Source organism: Adelges cooleyi, unplaced genomic scaffold (assembly GCF_023614345.1).
Source record: "Adelges cooleyi isolate 19-005CV unplaced genomic scaffold, UGA_ACOO_1.1 ACOO_flye_CR_arks_rails_tigmint_CR_PRNA_247, whole genome shotgun sequence".
Lineage (NCBI taxonomy): Eukaryota > Metazoa > Arthropoda > Insecta > Hemiptera > Adelgidae > Adelges > Adelges cooleyi.
This window is the reverse complement of record NW_026095912.1, coordinates 10,967,965-10,985,854: the sequence shown is the minus strand read 5'-3', so window position 1 is coordinate 10,985,854 and position 17,890 is coordinate 10,967,965. Positions and strand designations below refer to the sequence as shown.

The 17,890-nt window shown below is 29.8% G+C and overlaps 1 protein-coding gene across 1 annotated transcript; it reads left to right on the top strand.

Annotated features, from left to right (window-relative positions):
• Positions 1-7,390: 7,390 nt before the first annotated feature.
• Positions 7,391-17,879, top strand: LOC126837087 (low-density lipoprotein receptor-related protein 6). Its single transcript, XM_050570879.1, has 23 exons — positions 7,391-7,887; positions 9,010-9,098; positions 9,167-9,286; positions 9,435-9,625; positions 9,716-9,896; positions 9,983-10,095; positions 10,784-11,019; positions 11,085-11,248; positions 11,325-11,498; positions 11,585-11,818; positions 11,913-12,222; positions 12,320-12,464; positions 12,558-12,688; positions 12,914-13,067; positions 13,137-13,395; positions 13,454-13,736; positions 14,117-14,268; positions 14,339-14,595; positions 14,677-14,865; positions 14,934-15,135; positions 16,316-16,634; positions 16,716-17,043; positions 17,107-17,879. Exons 1-23 carry the CDS (start codon positions 7,836-7,838, stop codon positions 17,537-17,539), a joined length of 4,716 nt encoding a protein of 1,571 aa, XP_050426836.1. The 5' UTR covers positions 7,391-7,835; the 3' UTR covers positions 17,540-17,879.
• Positions 17,880-17,890: the final 11 nt, after the last annotated feature.

The following is a 17,890-nucleotide window of genomic DNA, read 5'->3' as shown; positions in this document are numbered from 1 at the left end:
TCAGACATCACTTGTATTTATATGGATTATTGCTTGTAAATAAAGTACTTAAAAACAAGATATATCTGTGTTTACTGTTTTCTCATGACGTTAAACGCACAGACGCGGAACACAAACCAATAAGTTTTTTTCATTTTTTTTTAATATTTACACTAAGTTTAAAATGTGTATGCAAAATGAAAAATAAACAAATAAATGTGTGAATTGTAGTTTGTTGAAAAACAACAACTCGATTAATATATTTATGAGAATTTAATAGTTTTCAATATGCAAATCGATTGGAAGTTAAGTTGCATTTATTCCAAATATTTTGTTGTAATTTTAATTTTTATATTATTATGTAAACTAATGTGCTAAAATTTACATGAATCATTTTTTTTCTGCTTCATATCCGTTTTAGAGTTTTTTCAGAAATACCTTATATCATACATTTTTATGATCCAACATTTTAGGTCATAAATGCTTTTTAAAATTGAATTTAAAGTTTGTTTTTTGTGAATTTTAATCCTTGCCCTGTAATAAAAAATAACTTGACAGTGCCAAAACTGTACCTGAAACTATTTTAGTAAAGCCAATCTTATTAGTTAAGCTTAAAAATTGAATATAGTTTAAGAGGACGTCACACACCCGTTATTTTCTTCAAAAAACCCGCCTAGCGCGAATTAATTTTACAAAGGCTGTAACCAAATCTAAGAAACTAAATTTTCACATATTATAGACAACAACATTGTTTATGCTCTACTATGGCCTTTTTTTTAAATATTTCAACGATTTAATGAATAATTAATTAATTAAGAAAGGACTTTTTTTACTTTTAAAAATGATATATACTTTACTCCTTAAAAATAGCCGGTGTGGCGTCCTCTTAACAGTAATACAATTGTAGACTACATTTAATTTAATTTTAAAGCCTAACTGGTGATGGCAGACATATTTACAATAACTTCTGTATAAATATCAGGGACTTAAAGATTAAATGGAACCGTTCTTCACTATTTAAAATAGAATCGACGAACCAACAAAAAGTCAAGTGGAAAAGAAATCACCAACTCTAATTTAAAATTTAAAATAACTGTGAACTTTATTTGTCCCGAGATACATATAATTATACTATTTGTTATTGATCTTATAGTTCACTGTTACTTTAAAACAGTTTCAGAGAAATGTTTAAAGTTAGACAAAACAGACCAATTTTTTCAGATTTGATAAATCAATACATTTGGGATGTACATGTAAACCACGTTAACCAACTATGAAATTTCTTATCCCTTTGTCAACAATTTTTTATAGTTCTTTAAAAATAAAAATGCAATTTTATAATATATTTATTTATTTTATATTTAATTATTTAAAAACCACCCGACGGCATAAGGTACAGTTTTCCATAAATACAATATAGAATAAACAATAATAAAATTAAACTACCAATACATAAACTAAATTAGAAGTTAGAACAGCTAAATTATAACAATTAAAATAAAGTACAAATCATAAAGAATTAATAAAAAGTTCTAAAAAATATGTATACAGTTTAAAACTATAAAAATGAAATGATAAACAGTTAGAGCATATCCCTTACAATGTTACTACTTGTGTACAAAAAAATCATAGTTATTGATATTAGCCCCGTGTATGGGGTGAAATAACTACAGTGCCCTATGGAATGTTGGACGATTTCTAGAGTAATAGAAACAGCTATACCTACCTATAAATTAAGCTATAAGTAGAAGTTAATACATTTATAAAATTACACATGTTTCTTCACAAGCTTTCAGGAATTGGGGTTGAAATGATTAAGGAGTAACGGAAAACGCCGAATTTTGTACAAATAAAGACTAAAACATGAAGTCACTTTCTGAAGTGTCTACTGAACCAAATTCAAAAAATTGTTTTAGTTTAGCATATTTTCTATGGGGGCCAAAAGGTCGAATTCTTATTTTTTGTTTTTAACATTTTACTATAAACGTTTATTTATTTTTACTTTATATATATATTTTTTCTAATAAATTTAACTTATTTACTAACAGCTAAATAAAAAATCGGCCTTTTAGCTCCCATAAAGAAAATAGTATGTTTTCCATAAACAAAATAAAAATTGAAATCCATCCAATAGATACACCGAAAAATGACTTTTACGAAAGCCATTTTTTGTCAAAACTAGGAGAAAAATAACTTTAAAAGTTGTATAGCTAGATAAGCTAACAAGATATAGTTTATACTTTGTACTAATTGTTATAATATAACTTGGTTATTAGTTGTTTCCCTGCAATATCAATTTTGAAGAGGTTATAAAAATTAAATGACAAGGTTCTTTTAATGGGCATATTCTGGTTTTAGATAATATTCTCAAAGTTAATTATAGCATACAAAAGTAAAGGAATTTGATTTTAAAACTAAACCGCATTTTAATGACAAATGTCACAATTCCAAATTTTAGTCGTACACCAATAACTTTGATACAATAAAAAAAAATGTAATTAGTAATATTTTCTCTAGTATTGATATAGAAATTAAGTGCTGTTTTTTTTTTATAAACAGAATAATATGTTTTTTCTTCTGCTAAACCAATACTCAAGTGCCATCTGTACCCCTCAATCCACCCATGCAATCATAATATGCAATCAATTGTGTTTAGGACAGTATACTAAAATTTTTTTTGAATTGTTTGTCTGTATGATGAATCGGTGTTAAATAAGCACACGTGAAATAAAAATCATGCTTTTTGTTTTTGCCTGAATAAAATATTTAAACAACGAATAAAAAAAAATAGGGACAGTTTACATTATAAGTAATACAGTTTTCTGGAACATAGGTAAACATTTTGTTTAGCCATAATGCGCACATTATAACATTTGTTTTTATTTTATTTAAAATATGTGAAAGGTTATGCGCACATAACATCAACCCAAAATCGTTTACTTGACCTAGTTTAATGTTTGTACAGGAGTACTATACGGATTTGAACACATTTCATCAAATACATGGTACGTCCATAACTCGACATGAAAAGGATATAGTAGACTAGTACCAAAACTATTACTTAGAAACATACTAGGTATTGAACAGTTCTAATAAAACAACTAATATTTGCATAACTATCGAGTCATTGCAGATGTGAAACGCAAACAGTGTTCGTTCATCAAGAAAGTAAATACATTTTTTGCAAAAACCTAAATAACATAATGGTCAAAAATTCAGAAAATAATTTTTGTTATTGCAATTTTGTAAACATTTAGCAAGTTATACAAAAAAATGTATTATTATTATTGAACGATTTATTTTTTGGTAGTTATATTAGTTATATATTTAGGCAAGCCGGTCAGTATTATCGATTTTCGACTATTTACTTTAAATGTTCATTGTATTATAATTGTGTTTATTATCTGTCCAATATTCAAGTCGCTATCGCAGAATAATTTTGATTTTATAGTCTGGCCTGCCTAAGCACGTACATTGAACAGATTTACGACCGAATATTTAATAATTCTAAATAGATAATTCGATGCATTATTAAAACTCAGAAACATAAATTGTCTAACAAGACAAACACTATCTAAACATTATATAATTTAAATGTTCATTAATCCCTTGGGAATCAATTTATCCCCGAATAAGTTAGGTGATTTCATGTAAAAGATAGACTTAGCTGTAGACTAATATCATAATTTTGAAAACCTTATTTTACGAGTTTTGCATTTATAATTTGTTTGTTGTACTTAAAATGTTTACAACTAAACATTTTTAAATATTTCCATTGGTTGGTCTTTATGTGTATTATTAAGAAGTAATACAAATATTCACATAAGTGTAAAATTTAAATCTTTTTTGTAATTTTAGCGTGAGCTACATTTAACAAAACAATTATACATCATCATAAATGTTAGCAAGAAAAAAAAGACTCACTTATAATATTTAACCGTTAATTTGAAAATGTATTTTTTATGCTAGTTGTTTCTTTTTTTAATTTTATTAATATCCATTATCTAACAATATCTTAAGATTTTGCTATCAGTTCTGTATTTCGATAATTGTGCCACCATTATTGTATATTAATAAATAATATAATTGTAATATCTGATTAGTCATATTTACGACTAACATTTGCCTTGTCGCAGTCATACGTGCTTTTCAAATTTTAAGTCATTAAATTTTGCGAGTATCATTGGTTTTATATTATATTTTATTATACGGCATACATATTTAGTTTTCATAAAATATTGTAGTAGTAAGTAAAACATTTTTATTTGTATACCTACCTTATTCAGTATGACGCAAAAAGTATAAATTGCAGAAATCAAAAAATAAAGTATACTCTTTCAAAATGAGTGAACATTTGTTTTACCATTTATATTCTACATAATTCCAAAGCAAATTGTGATATGTATTTTGTTTACTAACAAATTTTTTTATAAACAATTTATAGTCTTTACCTATTTAGTTGAGCGTTTTTTCAAGGTTTTAAAATTTGAAACAACATAAATTAAAAATATCAAAATTTGTACATACACGTATAGTAAAAAATAAGGAGGTTGCTAATTAAAATTTCGAAAATAGATTTTTTTGTGTGTCAAGAGTAAGTTGCAAATATATTACCATTGAAAAAATAAAAAAATATTACCAATTGACACAATGCGCATTGTGTATCAAGTAATCAGTACGGATTGCGAATATGTCTACAAAAAAAGCAACACAAAGCTTCACGACTATAAACTATGCTATTACAATTAAAATATTAAAAATGAATTATTAAAATTCCAACATTTGTTATATACCTACCAAATACCAACCAGACATTGTCTGTGCTCTACTATGGCCTTTTTTAAATATTTCAACCAGTTAATGAATAATTAATTAATTAAGAAAAGACTTTTATAAAAATGATATAGCGTCGGTTGTGTTAGGTGTATCGAAAAAATACGGATGCTGGAGCACAGATAATTTTGTCACATATAATATGTATGAATTTCTTTCCTTAACTATATGATGAAGCCTGGGAAAAATTAATCCGTGCAAAGCAGTTTTTGTGGGAAAAAAATTGTAATTTATCCTATAGAAATGACTGTGATAGTTTGACAAAAAAAAATGGCAATCAACAAAATATCCTCATTATTGTATTAATAAGTATATATTGTAGTTCAAACTCTAAATTAAGATTTTTCGAAAAATTGCCTATACATTACTCCTTAGAAATGGCCAGCGTAGGCCTTCATATTTGAACAAATCTTATATGACATTACAATTTATTCTGAATTACATGCAACTAATGTCAAATCAAGTTAAACCTTAACTCGCTTAATTTTTAAGAGGGCGCCTTATCTCCATTTATTAAGGAGTAAGGTATAGGCAAATGATTACAAAGTCTTAACTTAAAGGTACCTACTGTGTAATTATTGGTTCAGTAACTAGGACTCCTTTTTGGTATTTTTCGGACTATTACAACATCATTGACAGCGATTTAAAACATGTTTTCATCTGAACATAGCTACGCATATTATTCTTTATTATTGAAGAAATAGTTATAATAATTATTATAATAATAATAATAACTATTGTTATAATAATCGTAGACTATTTTTTTAATTATTCAAAATAATAAGAACTGTATCTACTATTGCTGACCCAATATTTACAATTAATATTTCTAAAAAAAAATTTAGGTACATGAAAATCTATATAAAGTTCTTCTCTTTTTAACGACTTCAACGTTTTTTTTCTATGGCCATTTTGCTTTGATCTAAAAGCTTTTCCATAAACACATCTTTACGATTATTTTTCAAAAGGTATGCCGTCCTCTTAAACGATAGAAGTTGGCTATTCACATAAATACGGATTATCTATACCTACATTTATTTGATTTCTATAAGGTCTAACAAACACATAAACACCAAGGAAAGTTTTCTAATATTTTGTACTCTAGTTATTTTTATTATAGTTAATCCGTCCTGATGAAAAAATAGAAAAATATTTGAAACAAATAGTTAGCTATTTTTTTAAACTGTCCTATTTTTTTGGTAGTACAAAATTAATTAATTCGGTTTAACAATTGTTTTCCAGATTTTTAGATTTAATTGCTTATCTAAATAAAACAATCCAATTATTTTTTTTAAATAAACAATAAAATTAATTACGGTCATTATTAATTACTTTCATTATAATTCGTATATGTTATATTGTTTGATTATGTTAAAAAAAAAAACGTTTAAAAAAATAGATAAAAATTTTATATTGTTGACCGATTTACAAGATTATCCATTTATAAAATATAACCAGGAACGTGTAAAATTCGAAAGTCTAAAAAGTAATAAAACCGACGTCAAATAAACTAGTTATTGCTTTGTTAACGCTAATTGTTTACTGTTCGTAAACACGATAATGTCGAATAATTATAATAATAGTCATTTTGGATGTTGGTAATCCGTTTTTCCTGAAAGGTAACGTTATTATAGGTACTATACACGCGATAAAATGGTTAAAACAAGTATCCAATTAAAACACCATTGAGAAGAAGAATGAGTTTGTAGTATTTATCCATAGGTACATAATATAGTAGCTTAGTAGTTGGTATAATATATTATAGTCCATTCTATCGATTTGAAAAAATGTCGATAAGGTCTTACGGTCTTGATTAATAGGGTTAAATTCCCGCCCTCCTCCTCCCTCCCACTGGATCCGGCCCTGAAACTACCTATATGAATAATAAATTATACTCAACATAATAGTGTCTATTCACGAATCAAAAAAATTTAATTAACAGTTATTATTTTAGGATAATTTATACCAAAGAAAATTACCAATAACACTTCTGGCGATCTTGATTTTCGTTTGTTTTTTTTTAATATTCCTATTATATGTAATATCTATAATATCTAATTACAAACTGTCAACATACCTCTATATTTTATTGTAGTATACAATAACTTAACGGGACGCGCGGAGAAAATATAAAACATAGACATACATTTTAATATACCTGTATACATGTAATATTTTACATTTTTGTATAGAATTATATGTAATATATATATATATATATATATATATAATACATATAATATATATATAAATACATACATAGTATACCGTATGGATAATATATTATCATGATGTGTTACCTATATTCCAGAGAGGGTAGTGCCCGTTCCACCTGTTACGCTGACCGCCCAGGGCAATCCAATCGGTTGTGGGATGATAATTTATGGTCGAATGGGTAATACACACATAATATATATATATATATATATACGCATCTTTATAATATTGTACACTATAGGTAGGTATTTGGTCCAGGTAAACTGGTCGGCTCTTCATCCCGACAGGCGACAACAATAACGACCGGCGACCGCCACTGCCGCCATTGGCGTTTCGTTATCGCCGTCGCATGCTCGTTTGTTTACACTCTGGACGTTGATAAGAACACTGTTAAATTTTTGTATTATTGTTTTTTTTTGTTTGTCACCAACGGCCGTTCGGTTACGCCGTTTTCGAAGTTTAGAACTGAAAAAAAAAGCCCAACAATCGTTATGCAACACTCGTTCGGTTTGTGACACGAGAAGTTGTCCGTTTGTCCAAGTCGCCGGTCATTGTATGAACCTGAGAGGAAGTCTCGAGTCGCTGATACGACGTCTTTGAAAACCTACCAAACTTGAAGATATCGTTCCAAAGTCTAAATCGACATTATGATGTCTCCTCCGGTCCAGCGATTTGCCAAGTTCAAGCCAAGGAAGCCATTACGCTCGCACTTGGCACGAGACTGACATCGATCAGGCCCCGCCAGGCCGTCGATATTCAAATCGTTTCTTGCCATCGACATTTGCCATTACTGATAATGCTCTAGAATGATATTATTATGCATTATACCAGTATTGTTGAATTTATCATTTGTTTTCGGTAAGCATTAGGTGTTCGACAATTATCACATTTATATGAAGCGATAGAAATATGAAATCATCACCCATCAGCATTGTATCTTTTCGGTTAAAAAACCTTAATAATAAGCTATAAGTAATTTTTCACATCCAATCTAATAAGTGTCATTATTTTGTTGTTTAAAAATTTGCTCTTTTAAAGTTAATGGTTAAAACATAGATTATAGATTGTTATAAGCTATTTTTAAATTGTTAAACGTTTAAGTAGAAAAATTCTTTAACTAGACAGGTGAAGGTTTTATAAATGTTTTAATCGCTTTATATAAAAGAAATATAAAATATTTATTAGTTTGGCTGGTAGTTGCACAGGTAAAATGCTGAGATATTGAATTTTTTTAATAAAGTTTATTTGGTTCTTTTGTTTTGATTTTTTTTAATTTGGTTATTCATTAATATTTTATTAATACAATATAATATAATTAAAATTTCAAATTTTTATAAAGTTAAACATGTAGGATTTATGTTATACATGTTATTTTTTTTAGATTTAAATGTTATAAGCATATTAATAATGTTTTGTATTTAAATTTAAATTTTTTACTTGGTATTTTTACCTTAAAAAATTAATATAATACTTTATTTATTTATACTTTTCAATAATCATACATTAGAATATTTCTTATATTTTCAATGTATTAAGTTTCAAAATATTTTGATCATTAGACCCACAGCTAATAATTTGTCATTACATTGAAATTATAATTTAAAATAATTAGTTTTTATAGTTGATAATAGATATAGTAGAGTAATAAGATAAAAAAAACAATTTTATAGATGGAGATTACCTAAGGGCTATGGTATGAACGAATTTGGTAGAATAGTATACACATTAGCCAATTAAAGTAGATGAGCTAAGTTTTAAAATAAACATTTTTTTGGCTTTTTATATCTGGTTACCATAATTATGAATCAATTTTGAAAATGTTACCAAAAACAAATGGGAACAAAATTAAATTATTTTTGTTCCGCATTTCAATTTAGTAATATTATCAATGTAATTTTTGCCAGCTTTGCTTTGTATTAAGTTTAATTTGTATAATAATAGTTAAAGTTATATGAAGTCATTTTTTCTGTGTATTTTTAGGGTATCCAAATTTAATATACACGACCAAGAAGGATATCCGTACGGCTAATATGTCTAAAATTAATAATAAAATAAATATTATTGTTAATGTAAGTACATATATTGAAGTGAAAAAAATTAATTTAATGGAATTAATTGCGCTGTATCTGAATTGCAGGACTTATCAGAAGGTGTTGCAATTGATTTCTATTACAAAGGTTCGCTGATTTGTTGGACAGATCATGGACAAGAATCTATCCAATGTGTTACTTTCAATGGAACTCACGTTAATAACAGGGTAAAATACAATTTAATAGGATAAAATTAATTAATTTGATTTTTTTTAACAACTGAAAATGTTTAAAACGTTTAGGTTTTTTTTACAAATAAATTACCATTCATTATTATAATATATATCACAACATTTTTGTCGGTTTCTCTAACAGGTAGCAATTTTAAATTCTGGTATCCTAACACCTGACGGGTTAGCTATTGATTGGTTGACTAAAAAAATATATTGGTCCGATGGAGATACAAATAAAATTGAAGTAGCATCCTTAGATGGTAAACTTCGTAAGGTGCTATACTGGGAAGATATCGACCAACCTCGTTCTATAGCTTTAGTTCCTATGGATGGGTATGTATTATTGAAAATAGTAAACTTTGATTACAATTTCACTAATGGTTGGGCACTTGTATTATTAATGTTGTTTGTTATTATTTATAGCATAATGTTTTGGACTGATTGGGGAGAAGTACCCAAAATCGAACGAGCCGGAATGAATGGCGATTTGTCGACACGCAAAGTGATAGTTAGTGATAACAAGATATTTTGGCCAAATGGATTGACAATAGACTTCCAAAACCGACAGGTCTACTGGGTCGATGGAAAACTTGGATTTATCGATGTTAGTATCTTCGATCTTAGTAGCATTGTTGATGATTTTTAAGATTTGTATTCAATTTTAACATGACTTCAATGTATGTATTACAGGTGATGGACTTTGACGGGAGAAACAGAAAGACTATTCTTGAGAAAGGCATACCGTATCCGTTTGGTATTGCTTTGTATCAAGATAAACTATATTGGACGGACTGGAACACATGGTTTGTTTGATTAAAACACTTTTTAATTCTATCCTTATACCTGTCGCTAGCTTAAATGTTAACGTAGATAATTAGTTAACTTATTAAATTAAGAAAAATTTGTTGAAAATGTTGACTGATCGATAACCAGTTTTGGATAATTAATTTTGAAGTTATTAAAGTTAGAATTTGAGTATTGCCTAATGTTGTAATATAACTTAAACTATAGTGTCTATAAAAAAAAAAAACTACCATGGTGCAAATATTTTAAAAGAAAATTAATGTCATCCTTAATAAATCACTCTGTATTTACTACTACTATAAAACTGTCATAAATTGTATACAAACCGAGCAAAATATTCAGTTACTGATTGTTTCAATTGTGTCCTATTTGATTTCATCAAATCTATTCTATTCACAGACTCATAAAAAGTTAATTTTACAACATAAATCTAATAAAAGTTTTACTGTAAATATTGCCCTTGTAAGTTTGTTCCCCACAAAAGAGTTTTGATGGGGAAAAAAAATTGTAATTAACATAGAATCTATTATTAACATAGAATATGTTAATTATAGATTTTATAACATAATCAAAATTGTTTTATGTACATTTCGACACAATCACTTATGAAATAATTATCTAGTATTAATAGCAAATACTTAAAATCACTTAAAAAGTAATAAATAATTTTTATTTTATTTTCCATAGGTCGATTAATGTAGCTGATCGTAAGGGAGGAGGCAGCCGTGAATTAATCCATAGCAATTTAGCGCCGATGGATATTAGAGTTTGGGATCCTGTACGACAGCCAGACAAACTTACTCCGTGCGATAAAAACAATGGTGGATGTTCAGACTTGTGTCTGTTAGCGCCCAGTTCTCCTGGATACTCGTGCGCTTGTCCTACAGGAATCAAACTTGTTGATCATCACAACTGTGACGATGGTTTGTTGTATACAGTCTATCAAATTCAAACAGATTTTTTTTTTAAAATATTTTTTATATTTTAGGTGTTCAAGAATTGCTCTTAGTTGTTCAAAAAACTGAAATTGGCCAAATATCATTAGACTCTCCAGATCATTCAATAATGACCATACCCCTTTCTGCCTTAGCTCACGCTATCGCTATCGATTACGATCCTGTGGAAGGCTACATTTATTGGACTGATGATGAAGTACAAAGAATATGTTTTAAAATTAAACATTTAAAACATACACGTTACGAGTTTTAATTATGAATATTGTTTTTAGAACAAAATGATTCAACGAGCGAAAATAAATGGTAGTAGCCAAGAAGTCGTTTTGTCTAATGAAGTAGATCATCCTGACGGAATAGCAGTTGATTGGGCCGCTCGTAATATTTACTGGACCGACACTGGGACAGACCGAATTGAAGTTGCTAGATTAAATGGAAAACATCGAAGGGTAATATTTTTCTTTTCAAATTATACATTAGGTATATGTATATATATATATATATATTATTTAATACTCCTATTGTTTTGACATAGGTGATTATTGCTAATGATTTGGTCGAGCCTCGAGGAATTGCCGTAGCACCAGAGCTTGGTTGGCTTTTTTGGTCAGACTGGTTTGAAAGGCGGCCCAAAATCGAACGTTCCAATTTCGACGGAAGTGACAGAATGATTCTTGTCACAGAAGATCTTGGATGGCCCAACGGTATTACTTTGGACGTAAAATCGAAAAATCTCTATTTCTGCGATGCTAAAACTGATAGGATTGAAGTAAGCTGGTTGTAGTACTATCTTATGTTTCATTAATATTTTCTTAATTTCAATATTTTATCATAGTTAACGTAATAACATTTTGGTTTTGCAGGTAGTTAATATGAACGGTGAAAATCGCCGAGAACTAGTAAATGAAAACTTACCACATGTTTTCGGAATAACTTTAATGGGTGATTACCTGTATTGGACCGATTGGCAACGACGGGCCATTGACAGGGTTAATAAAAACACCGGATCAGATCGCACAGTTATTATAGATCAATTGCCTAACTTAATGGGAGTAAAAGCTGTAAACCATAAGGATCCATTGACTTTCAACCCGTGTTATGACAACAATGGAAACTGTAGCCACTTATGTTTTTATAAACCTAAAGGAGACTACAGTTGTGCTTGTGAAATAGGTAATTATAATCGGCAACAGTTATTATTTTTAAAGATTATCTGTATATTTTGTACATAACCACACATTGTTCATTTTGCTTCTTTGTTTGAGATTAGAATACGAATTGGCCTCAGATGGAAAGACGTGCATATTGCCTAAAGCGTTTTTAGTGTATTCGAGAGACGATCATATTGGTTTGTTAAGTATTGAAAATACCCAGTACACCGATACCATTCCTGTAACCGGTTTGAAAGGAGTTAGGTAAAAACCAAGTCTATTTTGTTTCTGTTAGAGTGTACATTTTTTTTTAAGTTGTTTTGTTTTATATGTTAATTGTTGTTTTTTATTGTCAAGTGCTGTTGATATTGATGTATTAAACAAACGAGTTTATTGGGCAGATATCAAATTAAAAACAATAAATAGAGTATTCCTTAACGGATCAACGCCAGAAAGGATAATAGAGTTCGGTCTTCAATCTCCTGAAGGTATTCTATTAGAGATTTTTATTTCTAGTAAAAACACTGATGTAAGGTGAAATTTGAAAATAAAATGCTGTACTTAATGTTGTACATAATCAGACATGAGTGCTATTAAAAGTGCACGAGAAAAAATGCATTAGCAACATCTGAATTATTTCATAAAACAGATGTTTATAATATGTTATGTTAAACAAAACAAGTAATATTTACTGTTATTTCTTTATTTTATAGGTTTGGCCGTTGATTGGATTGGCGGTAATTTATACTGGTGTGATTCTGGTACAAGAAGAATCGAAGTCGCTAGACTAGACGGAAATATGCGCAAAGTACTGCTATGGAATGATATAAAAGACCCTAAAAATTTACTACTCGATCCCAAAAAAGGGTAAGTTTAATGACAATTTCCAACAATTGAACGTTGTAGTCTGTTAAATGGCAAATAACAACATTTTAGATTTATGTACTGGAGCGAGTACGACGGAATTACTGGTTCTATTCACAAGTCTTCAATGGACGGCGAAGGAAAACAGTGTTTAGTCAATAAAATAGGAAAAGTCATGAGTATAACGACAGATTACGATCACGGACTAATTTATTGGACTACTTTGACACCAAGTAGTGGATCTGTGGAAAGTATTGACTTAGAAGGAAAACGACAGAATAAAATAGCGACTGTTACATACGGATATCCATCGGCTATTACATATTTTAATGTAATGTATAATTCTGCTTTGCACGATAGTTTGTAGCTTATGTTAAAAATGATTGTAGGGTTTTTTATATTGGTTCGACTGGACAAATGGGTCATTTTTCCAAAACAATATTCACAGTGGAGAAACCGTGGAGAAACAAAACAAAGTTTATTTGAATAACGTTACTGATTTGATTACTTACGACAAACAAAGCCAAACTGGAACGAATCCGTGCGTAGACAACAATGGAGGTTGTCAGCAGTTGTGCCTCGTAAAAGGTTCTTCGGAAAGCCATGTTCCAATGACTTATCACTGCTCATGTGAAACCCACTTTACTCTGTTTAAAAACAACACTTGTCTGGGTATGTGTTTTATTATATTTGCTCAACGATAAAGAGTCATCAATTCACTGTTAAAACCCCCCACATTTGTGTATAAGTGTTTTATCTGCCAAATACAAAGCAACCCTTTCAGACCTGACTTTTTTTCTGTTTGTTTACAAAACTTTTTACTAATTTTTTTCTTTATCAACATTATCAAATTTGGCTACGTAGCAATTTTCAGAACAAATATAAATCTACTTTAAAAATTGATAGGTATAGTACTACAAAAACCGATAAAAATGGTTTTGGTAGAAATTCAACTATATGTGTTTTGGTGACTGTTTCACGGTTCTGACACTAAAACTATTCAAACTAATCATTCAAAACATAATCGAAACAATTTTTAAATTCTATTTTAGCCCCAAATAGTTTTTTAATTGTGGCTCAGAAAACAACATTTTATCGAGTAGTCATGGACATTGAAGACTCTTCGGATTCGTCGCTTCCTGTAATTGGATTGAAACATGTCAAAGCTGTCGAATACGATCCGATATCTCACATGATTTATTGGGTATCTTAATAATATTTTATAATACATTTTTAACAGTGTTTTTTTATTGATAATCTTTTTGGCTGTTCAGATTGATAGTCGTACCCAATCGATTAAACGATGTCACGAAAACGGTTCGAATCCAAACACGTTTATAAAAAACAACGGAAATACATTCGATTTATATGATCTTGCGTTGGATCCATACAATAGACTACTGTTCTGGTCGTGTTCAGTAACAGACACTGTTAACGTTACTCGGTTGACAAACAGCAGCTTTCAAGGTTCAATATTCAAAGCTTTCGACGGAGAAAAGCCACGAAATTTGGCTATACATCCAGAAAAAGGGTATAGGAATATTGACATGAAAGATTCAAATTAATAAACTTAATAATACGATTGTAATTTTTATTTTTTTTTTTTTTTTAGGTATATATATTGGACGGATCTAGGAAGTCAACACAGAGTAATTCGCTCTCGAATTGATGGTCAGCAGAAGGTCATTATTGCATCGGATTTATTATCACTTGAATCGCTTACCATCGACAGGGTAAAGAACATGGTGTATTTTTCATATTCCAGTAAAATTGATGTGTGCGATATCCATGGCTATCAAAGGTAAAAGTATTTATTAAAAAAAAAAAACATATCAAACATATTTTAACACGTGCTTTAATTGAAAACAGGCGAACATTGATATCATTCGATGGTAGTCAAATAACCAATATAGCCGTACTTGGTCCATATTTGTATTGGATAGACAAGGAAAAAGAAGTAATCGAAAGAGTTAACAAAACAACCGGTGTTTTCAACGAAGCAGGCAGTACTGTAATGAATGAAACACCACAGTTGGTCGATATTATCTCGATATATATTCCTTCTCCAGAGGTAAAGTGAAAAACATGTGTTTAAAATTGCTTTTCGAGTACCTGTTGTTTGTCGGATTCACTGTCACAACAGAATTGGACGGAAGTTGTGTAAAATGGTTAAAGTGTAATTTTCCTTTATATTTTTTAATGTTTTTCATAAAATGAATACAATTTGTTTGGAAAGTTGTATATGTTATAGCCCTGGTCTAGATCTACCTTTAGTCTAATTTTCAGAACTTAAACCCAAAAAATATACCTATAAGAGAGAAAAAATAAATTTCAACTCCTAGAGGAATAAACTTATAGATCAAAAATCATACCTTAAAAATACTTTATTAAGTCAAAAATTCAAAAAAAATTCACCCCTATCTTTTCGAAATTGAGAAAAATAACCTAATTTTTTAACTGAATTACGGAGCGATATAACTTTTTTAAAAATAATAAAAATTAGTTCTAAATATGTATGAAATATTCTTTAGATATACTATTATCTACACTATATATTTTGACAAAATAAAAAAAAATACCAAATACCCTTTTTCTCAAAAGGGGTAGAATTGTAGAAACTTTTCTTTATTTTCGTTTTTTTAGGTGTAGTTTTAGATCTGAAACTTAAACTGAAGATTTTTTCAAAAATCTGAAATCAAAGTTTTTTTTTATTATGGAAAAAACAAAAAAAGGGGGCAAATCGCAGTTTACCGTTATGAATTTCCAGGTTGCCATGTGTGAATCAGTGAACGAATATCAACAGGCAACAGATATTTGATAATATTTTTATTATATATTGTTAATTACAATGTATAGGTAACAATTGCAAAAATTATTATAGACCCTATAAACTCTAATCATATTCTCTCTAATACTGAAAATACAAATTTAATCACATTTTTGTCTTTACAATGCCTTTATTCGCATTTCTACCATCTACATACATGCATCGAAGCGTTTATTTAATTTTATCACTTTCAGTTGTAATAGTTGAGTAAATTTAAATTACAATCTGTAAAGAAAATAGTATAAGTACGATTGTTTTCAAGTACCTACATTATTTTTAAATAAAATGACAAAAACGCAGAAAAGTAAACTAAAATCAAATCATTGTGATCAAACATGTTATTTAGTTTTCTCTTAAACTATAGCCATTAATATACTTAGTAATTATATATATATATTATGTATGTATGTCTGTTTTTAATTAGAATCTGGCTTCACATCCATGCAGTGCGATGAACAAATACGGGCACTGTTCTCATTTTTGCGTTGTGACCGCCGTCAATGAGAGCATTTCCAACGATTACGAGTGCTCTTGTCCCCTAGGCTTGATTATGAGCGACCGGCAATGTGTCAGCGTACCAGTGTGCGGTCCTGAACAGTTTATTTGTAACTCACTGAGTGCCGAATGCATGCCGCTAATATGGCGATGCGATGGCCAAACGGATTGTCAGGACGGATCCGATGAAGTCAACTGTTCTGAATGTAACAGACACCAGTTCAAATGTCTCGATGGACATTGTATAGGTTGGTACAACCAGAGTTTGTGTACATTTTTTTTTTTTTTTAGAAAGATTTGTTAAATCATAAACTTGTCTATTGTTACAGACAAGAATTGGGTGTGTGACGGTAACAGACAATGTGCTGACGGCTCGGACGAATCTCGTTGTTGTGAAGTCGGATCGCTGACCAACGATCGTTTCCAATGTATTTCAAACGGCCTTTGCATATTAGCCAAAGAAGTGTGTGATGGATGGAAACATTGCGTCGATGGATCAGACGAAACGTTCTTGGCGTGTTCAATGATAAAAAACCTGGGCTATAATGTTAACCTCGCTGGCGACAAGTCATTTAAGGGCACATTGTTCTTCACCGTCATATTCTTCATCTTGATATTCATTGTGCTGTTAATTGTCATATATCGCTGTGCTAAAAGGTAAATATTCATATAATAATTTAGTTAAACAAAATTTGATCAACACCGTTTATTTTTTCAAAGTGACCCTGAAAACACGCCCAGCCCGTCAAACAACAATCTAGTTACGTACACTGCCATACCCGTGCCGAGAGTGTTCGCTTCAGTATCGGCTTACACTTCAATACAAAACGGCACGCACAAAGATTTAATTTCACCGTCAAACTGTAGTCCGTTGAATCCACCTCCGAGTCCTACCACAACATTGACCATCCAGACGAGCGATTACTTGAGGAGTAATCAATATTTGCACTACAACGACCGTTATGAGCCGCCGTGTCCGACACTTTGTTCTCAAACTGACCTACCAACAGACATGTACGACGATTCAGATTTCGCGTTGCCTATCGAACCTAGCCCGCCTCCGCCTTCTCCGCGGTCTCATTCGCCTTCGTCGAGCACTTATTTCAGTCCAAATCCACCACCGCCGTCGCCCAACAGTAGTCAAAAACATTGATTTAAGTGAAGAAATATTGATAATTTATTGTTATGATGTTTATAATTTTTGATAATATTTCAATATATTTCTGTTGCGTACCTTTCGACAAAGTACGTGATACAGGAGGAGGATACCTTACCTACCTCAATTGATGTGCGACTGGCATCACAAAACAATTACTGACAAAATTGATGAGCTCTAAAAAATGATATTTATTCGTTACAGTGCAATGTATTTTACGATTCTCATGTTGTTAAGACTTTGATAATGTACAGGACTATTGGTTACTTATACCAGTATATGTAAAATAAAATAGACAACATTTTGATAGTTATTTATTATTATGCCAATTATATGTATTAGTATATT